Source organism: Cibotium barometz, chromosome 3 (assembly GCF_041138505.1).
Source record: "Cibotium barometz isolate CiBa-2024 chromosome 3, ASM4113850v1, whole genome shotgun sequence".
NCBI classification, from domain to species: domain Eukaryota; kingdom Viridiplantae; phylum Streptophyta; class Polypodiopsida; order Cyatheales; family Cibotiaceae; genus Cibotium; species Cibotium barometz.
Genome location: NC_141048.1, coordinates 63,176,470 through 63,184,919, shown reverse-complemented (window position 1 = coordinate 63,184,919; position 8,450 = coordinate 63,176,470). Strand labels below are relative to the sequence as shown.

Sequence of the window (8,450 nt, the reverse complement as noted above, 5' to 3'; positions counted from 1 at the left end):
TTGAAACTCTATGCCCGCTTGACAAGTCACTCTAACAATGAGTAACACTAGCTATACTTGGATTTTTTATTCTACTATATTTTTGTTTTTGTTTTTTTTTGTATGCATATCTTCCATTACATGTTCAAGTGTCCAAATTCTCACAATCTCATTCCATACTTTTGTAATATCTTTAAATCTCATTCCATACTTTTGTAATATCTTTAAATCTCAACAAGATATCTCCCCATTGAAAATGGTGCAAGGTTAGGAAATACGAGATTTCCATTACATGTTCAAGTGCCCAACTTATTCACAATCTCATGCCCATCCTTTTGAGATATTGTTAAATTCTCACCAACTAGATCTCTTTAATGAAAAGGGCAAAACTTATGCTTAAAGGGGTAGAGACTACTATAAAAAGCCATTTCATAATTTATATAGATTTGGGAATTGAGAGACTAAGGTTTCACAAAGACATTTTTCACAATTGTTATTTCATAAGCTAGGCTAGAGAAGGAGGGGGAGGCTTTGTTCTTAGTGATATAACACATTACTTTTCATTATATGATATTTCTAGAAAATGTGTATTGCACACCTAAAGACTTAAGTTTTTTTTGTTGTTGGTGAAAACTTGATATAGCAAAGGGTTTTAATTCCAGGCTATACATGTATCATCACCATCCAATGAGTGAGACTCGTGGTGAATAAGAATTCAAACACACTTTTCCCATCCACTATTTCATTGGATACTTAATCAATTTTAAGAAGTAAGATCACATGCTAATTTTAACCCTTTAAATCAATCATATCAAGTATTCTCGAGAAACCCAAATTTTGGCTCAAAAAGGGAGTCCACACTAGTAATTAAAAATGTAACAAGGATATTCAATGTTGTTACACCTCAAACAAACACAGTCTTATTTTATAAAAAAGAATTACAATAAAATGCAAAAATGTATGTAAATACAATCTTGATTTTAGAAGAAAGAATTACACTACAAGAAGAAATCTAAATTCATATATTAAGGCAAAATATTCATTGGTAAAGCTCTATAAACTACCATTATTATGTAGGGCTATCACATATAACAAATAAAGGATTTTTACTTCATGGCTATGCTAATTTGAAAGATTATAGTTTAGATCGATAGAATATTATTACTTTTTTTAATACATTTTTGAGTATGTGCAAATGATACTTATTGTATTCTATTCTATCAGCTACACAATGACTTGTAAAATTTAGAACACAATTGTCTTTATCAAAAGCTTTGCTGAATCCATAACTAATAGTTTGTGTTTTGGTAAGAGGATAAGGATGGGGATAATGCTCATCGCTTAGTCGATAGGAAATGTAACACTCCAAGAAGTATGAGGAAATATTTCATGAATATGATTAGTATATCTATAAAAAACAAACTTGATGTCTTGATATATAACCATATAGCAGATTTCCTTTCTTCAAATTTGTAAAAAAATTAGGCATATTCTTTTTGCAATTTTGTAAAGTATTGTCATCGTAGTCATGCGTTTTATGTAAGGGCCTGCCAACAAACTAAAAGAGGAAGGAGATCCCAAGCATTGGTGTCTAAGAATAGACATTCACATACAAACATTCATGAAATTCAAAATAGCTGGACATCACTTCAAAGAAATATAATGTGTAAAATGACATCGTTTTGAGAAATAACGTGTGGCTCACTTTTAGAGTTTATAAAACTACTACACTTTTGATGTTGTAGAGAGGTGAAGATTTGAAAGTGGTAAGGAGGATCCAAGATTCTAAAGCTTTGGAAGTTCCTCTCAAACAACTATCCTAACATGAGATCGTTATTTATCATTGTTCGTACTTGGATTGCAAAGGTTTAAGATGTCTTTTAAATGAGCATATTTGGATGGGCCTATGCTTAGGTTTGAAAATTAAAGATGTTTAGGGTAAGAAGCCTGAGAGCATGTTGACGAGAGCATGTTAATGGGTTCCAAAAACAATCCACACCATACCCCATTAATGTTTCAAGAAAAAAAAGCCCAAGAGCATGTTGATGGGTAAGAAGCCTGAGAGCATGTTGATGGGTAAGAAGCACGAGAGCATGCTGATGGGTTCCAAAAACAATACACACCATACCCCATTAATGTTTCAAGAAAAAAAGTATATTCTAGGAATTTTTCATGTGTGTGCATTCTTGATTTGCTAAAAAGCGACACACATTTGGACCTTCTCCATTTTGTTCCCTTCATATGTTACTAAGATAGTTCTCCTTCGATGCAATCAATTGAGGGTCATCGAGGGCCAAAAGCTTAGCTGCCCCACTACGTTGGCCCCTCTACCCTAAAAAGCTTTTGATGAGGTGTACACCTTTCTTTTTTCCTAAGCTATGTAGACCAGGTAACAGATAACTTTGAGACAACAATTGGGATGGAATCTCATGTGATGTAGACTAGGGTAACAGATAACTTTGAGACTACAATTGGGATGGAGTCTCATGTGATGGTATGGTTTGACGCAAAGTCAAGTGGATGGGTTTGGAGACTTCCACAGCACAAAGTTGACTTGCAAGTCAATGAATCTCATGTCTCTTGGGCTACAAGCTTAGCGGTAGCGCCCGCATGACCTTGCAAATCAATGAATCTCATGCCTCTTGGGCTACAAGCTTAGCGATAGCGCCCGCATGACCTTGCAAGTCAATGAAGCTCATGTGATGCCGCCCCAAGGGGGGGGAGAGGAGGTGCGAAGCTCGTGTACATGTAGGCTCATTGTTAATGTCAGATGAAGGGGGGTTGTGTGGCTGGCTTAGGCTGGCTTAGGTGACGCGTGGACAAGTCTGAATTCACACTGGGACTCGTCTGATTTCTGGAAGCCAGCTGCGAGACGCTAATTCACATCTCATTGTCTGACTTGTCGGCCCCCTCCTCCCATCGTTTTGCCTGTGCTGCCTCAATGACGTGCGGGTCCTCCTTGCCCGGTGGAACTCGCGTCCCGCTTTCTATGTGCGAATGTTCTCTCATGCCACAGATCAGCTGCTTCGTACAGTTACAGCGTTGTGCTCTGTATCGGCGAAGCAGACAAACAGCAGCGGGAAAGGAAGCCAAGTGCAGAAGTAGTAGCTTCTGGATATGGTGTTATAGAGTTAACGCAGCCAAACTGAAGCCAACGCGAAGGAGAGAGCATAAAAAATCTTCCGGCTATGGTGTGATTGTGAGCCGGCCATGAAATGGAATAGGTGAAATCGGACGAACTTTCTGGCCATGGCAGACTCGAGGTAGCTTCTTCTGCATCAGTCTCCTGGCTTGTCATCATTCTTTTGAAGCTAGGGTTTCGTCTGGTTGGCCTTCTATAGGATTCCTCTGCTTTGCCATCTCTTTGCACAGTTGATTTTAGGCTTTCATATCCTTTCCCATGATCTCTACATTTCAATCTATATTTCATTTGTGCAAGGATTATTACGTTCGCTTGTTCATTTTACATCCGCTTCGGAGCTGCCACATCTCTTCCCAATCATTCCCTTAAATCATGAACTATATCCTTTGAGATCGCAGTATTTGGCTTGTGTTTCTACTTGCATGTATACCTAGGATGCAATGAGTTTTTTGCAGTAAACAGCACATAACAATGTTTAAGTCGGCACCATTGAAGCAACAATAGCTCCCGTTTCTATCTATCTACTTCATTATGCATGGGCAGCTCCTCCAGGTCCCGTGAGAGGTGAGGTTGCCTCTGAGATGGATGCGGCTGCCGCAGGCTGGGCCTTTAGATGGAAACTGCTGCAAAGCAAACAATTCATGGATGCATTCTAACCTAGTCTCATCAATAAGCACCTCAACAGAAGATTTTGAGGATGAAGAAAGAGGTAATCATGGACAGCCCAGCGCAAACCATTGCTGCTCGGATGAAGCTGGGGAACTAAGTCACGGCTTCATAATTTCCATGAGTGATGGAACAGAACCAGTAAACGGGACACCTTCACACACTCACATGGAAAATAGAGGCAAAGTGCAGGTTTCTGGCACAAATAGTGGCAGCTTCAAGGGGAGATGTTGTGGTAATAGTTGCCACTCAGAATTAGGAGGGCGGGCCTTGCAGTGCACAGATCAAAGCATGAGAAAGGAGCAGAATTCTCATCACGACAGCACCCAAGAGCATTTTAGTGAATATTGCATTTCACTTGTTACCCGGGAAAGTGTGGAAGCTTTAGAATTTGATGTCAGCCAGTGCTATTCACCTGATGAATGGGGCTCTCATGCATCTACAGCTTCTACAGTCTCAGCTTCAGAGTCACCTCTATCATCAGCTTGGCCATCTCCAGGTGTGCTATACTAAGACCTTCTCTTGACTGTGCCTGTTCATTCATATTTATCTTTGAGGATTGAATGTGGTGATCTGAAGCTCTTTTCAGGATCCCATTTAACCACCAATGTTTCCTTCTGATGGATGGACTTTTCTTTTATGTAGTGTTTAGCAGGTGTAGGACAGCACCCGTAGGTGCTTTTAGTAAGCTGGATATGAGTTCTCAAAATTTGTCAAAGTCTCAAATAGAAAAGGGAAAAGGAAAGAAGCTCAATGAAAGTTTGTATCACACACCAAGTCCAGCTGAGAAGTTATCTGAACGCAAAAGGGTAGACATGCTTTGAAGCTGAATTTTTCATCATGCCTCCTCTTTTTCTAATAACTAGTAGGGTTATCAAGTGTATGATGTTTTTACTGGTCATGATGCACTCTATCTACTGCTTATCTGTGTGTTTTCTGAACCTGTTAACAGAAACAGATTATTGAAAATTTTATCAAAATAAAAAATGATGGCACTGTGGAGGTGGATGTTGATCGGAGCACTGAAATTTCACCAACTCTCTTTGATCTGGATGTATCAGATCAAGTAGCTTCCAGCCTAGAGGAAGATTACGAGCACCCCAGGAAGGTCATTCCATCACACTTGAACATCGCCATGCTTATTGTAGGCACAAGAGGGGATGTTCAGCCTTTTGTGGCCATAGGGAAGCGATTACAAGTAAGCATCTTTTCTGTGTAAGCTGTTTTGCTGTAAAAACTGACTTCAGGACTACTTTATGTGAATAATGATTCCTCTTTAACTTGACCACACGTCAATGCCAGTGATCAATGTCCTAAAGTAAGCAGATCTTTTTACTCCTTTACTCACCTTTGATTCCATAAACAATTTCTGTGCAAACATAGTCGCAATCTATCTTTCCCCTGCCTCTTAAGAAAATTCCAATCCAAGTCATAGATAGATACTGGGAAGGGTGATGCAATTTTGATGGTGCAGGCCAGGAGCTACGGCCAGTTGCCAGTGAAGGAAAAACACAAGGCTTTGAGGGTAAAGGCGAAACGCTGCAATGTGGTTGGAGACACTTTACGTGGGGATAAGCCATGAAGAAAAACAGGTTGAGTAGTTCAGTCTTGGTATGAGTGGAGGGATGTAAAGTTTGTGTGATCAATGAAAGTAAGGTATGAGATGCAACCACACCTCCATATGGTTGGCAAGCAGAGCCAAATGATTAATGGTTTCTGGGCGTTTGCTGTAGACAAGGAGGCGGTGAGCTATATTCAATTCTAGTGAATAATGTCACATGCATGAGGTTATAGAAATGTAAGATGCATTTTAGACATTTGGGAGCTAGAATGGGTAGAGGTTTAAAAACTATCTGAGCCTACCAGACTCCAGAGTAATGCACACAAAAGTAGCAATGTGATGCAGTGCCAAGGATGGGGATGTGTCGCTCCAAGGCAACCATTTGGCTTATGAGAGTGTGGGGCTACAGGCAACAGAAAGAGCAAAGGAAGGAGATAAGGCCGATGGGTAGAAACAACCAGTGGAAAACATCAGGTTTGGAATCAGTTTATATTAATGTTCAGTCACACAATAAAGCCAAAACAGGGCCCACCAACCAGGCAGCAGGAGGGAAAATTTGGCATACATAAAAGGCCACCTCACACATTTGGGGAACAATTTTCCCCTGCATTCAGCCCCACAAACAAGTGCACAAAAGCAGATGACATCCTCATGGAACATGCAGGTTTGTATTGCAATCAAATCAGTTCGGAATAAGTACAAGCTGAAAAACGTTTTTTTTCATCATTTTTTAATGGAATGTTTCTTATCCAGTTACAAAGAAGTTGAGGCTAGATGCCGTGACACATGCAATGCTCACAATCGCATTAATAAAATAGTTTCAACAAGAATGATCATTGACAAGAAGAAGATCAAGTAGCAAGTGGCAATCAATCAAGAGGAGAAGATCGACAACAAGATCAGAGATCCGTGATCAGATAATAATGGATCATCATTATTATCATTGACAGTTCTGAAGTTTTTTGAAGATCAAGATTTCCTATGATTTCTGATCATTGATTTTTGAATCTCTGAAAAGGGGAGAATGGAGGCTCTTTGGAGTTGCAAGTGCAAGTGCAAGTGAGAGTAAGAATGCGATAAGCCCTTGAGGAGGCAGATTTGAGACCCCTGGTGGTTGCGATTGGGTCTCTTCAAAGATGGAAGTGTGAGAGAGAGTGAGAGTGAGAGTGAGAGTAAGTCTCCTCTATGGAGGCATATGTGAGTCTCCTCTAAAGACGTGATTGAGGCCCTTTGTGGTTGTGAGATATGCTTGGAGGTGGCTGGGAGGTTCGAGCTCTTCCAAGAGCATAGTTGCATTCGGTACTCGTATGGATTTGAATGATCCGCACAGTACGTTGAGTACCGTCCCATAAGTTCCGTTCAGGTATGGATATAGGTAGCGTGGCATTAATGTTTTTTAAAATTAAAAATCGCTTTAATCCAAGCACCCCATATGCATCATGTTCTGCCCTTTTGTTTCTTGGGTTTCATACTTTTGTGCCATTCGACCTCATGTGTGACGCTGCCCGCTGCAGCGTGCCTGTACCTGCAGATCCTACTCCGTACAGGCATGTGAATCTCTCTCTCTCTCATGGACTTCACTATGCTATAGCCTCTATCTCTCTTGGAATTTTTTTTTCTTTCCTTCAGGACCCTAATTCCCCCAGTTTTCCTAGGACCCTAATTCCCCAAATTTTCCCAGTTTTCCTATTCTCTCAATTTCCCTATTGCCTCAATTTTACCTGATTTCTTCCAATTTTCCTATTCCCCCAATTTCTCATACTCCAAATTTTCCACAATTTTACGGAATGTCCTCCAATTTCCCTACTTCCTCAATTTCCCTCAAATTCCTATGCTCTCAATCTCCCCCAATTTCACTTGATTTCCCCCCGTTTTCCTATTCCTCCCATTTCTCCCAAATGGGCTCCCAATTTTCCTATTCCCCCAATTTCTCCCAAATTCCCAATGCCCTCGATTTTTTTTCAACTTTTTCCAATTATTGTTAAATAATTTATGTTTTATATTTTTTGTTATATATATAATTCCTGGATTCATCTAGGTATATAATTCAGCCGTTTTAGCGGACATGCAGATTTCACATTTTGAATTTTTTGTCTGAGTTGCGACCAGTTGATATTGTGCTTATTCTTTCTATCTTTGGTGGTGCATTTGCCCTATCAACTACTTATTTGCTGTACTAATTCTTTCTATTTGCTACTTCCCTTAGTGCTAGGCTTCATTATGGCCGAGTGTGCCCTGCATTTTCGGAGGTTTGACAAAAACTCAGTACGAAGGCCTTTGTGTGAATATATGCTCATGTGTGTGTGTGTGTGTGGAGTGCGTGTGTGAGAGCATATCTTGATACAGAGTTCTACACCCACTATTGGGCACTGATGACGTTAGTGGGGATGTCGTAGTATCTAGTCCATGCTATGCGTAATGGAGTTGATAGTAATATAGTCTTGTGGGTTGACTACCATGAGTATATAACATGCATATTCTGGGCATGTTCCTGGATTCATCTAGGTATATAATTCAGCCGTATTAGCGGACATGCAGATTTCACATTGTGAATTTTTCGTCCGAGTTGTGGCCAGTTGATATTGTGCTTATTCTTTCTATCTTTGGCGGTGCATTTGCCCTATCAACTACTTACTTATTGTACTAATTCTTTCTATTTGCTACTTCCCTTAGTGCTAGGCTTCATTATGGCTGAGTCTGCCTTGCATCTCCGGAGGTTTGACAGAAACTCAGTACGAAGGCCTATGTGTGAATATATGCTCATGTGTGTGTGTGTGTGTGTGGAGTGCGTGTGTGAGCATATCTTGATACAGAGTTCTACATCCACTATTGGGCACTGATGACGTTAGTGGGGATTTCGTAGTATCTAGTCCATGCTATGCATAATGGAGTTGATAGTTATATAGTCTTGTGGGCTGACTACCATGAGTATATAACATGCACATTCCTAAAAGGTGAATTTGGGCATATTACTGGATTCATCTTTTATATAATTCAGCCATATTAGCGGACATGCAAATTTCACATTGTGAATTTTTCGTCTGAGTTGCGGCTAGTTGATATTGTGCTTATTCTTTCTATCTTTGGCAGTGCATTTGCCCT

The 8,450-nt window shown here is 40.1% G+C and overlaps 1 protein-coding gene across 1 annotated transcript in view; it reads left to right on the top strand.

The window, feature by feature from the left end:
* The first annotated feature begins 2,813 nt into the window (after positions 1–2,813).
* Positions 2,814–8,450, top strand: part of LOC147640373 (sterol 3-beta-glucosyltransferase UGT80A2-like) — a 39,475-nt gene continuing 33,838 nt past the window's right edge. The window contains exons 1-3 of the mRNA XM_086779926.1: positions 2,814–4,286; positions 4,433–4,596; positions 4,740–4,985. Of these exons, the coding sequence (XP_086636052.1) occupies positions 3,707–4,286; positions 4,433–4,596; positions 4,740–4,985 (990 nt within the window). The 5' untranslated portion in view covers positions 2,814–3,706. The remainder of the gene's footprint in view (positions 4,287–4,432; positions 4,597–4,739; positions 4,986–8,450) is intronic.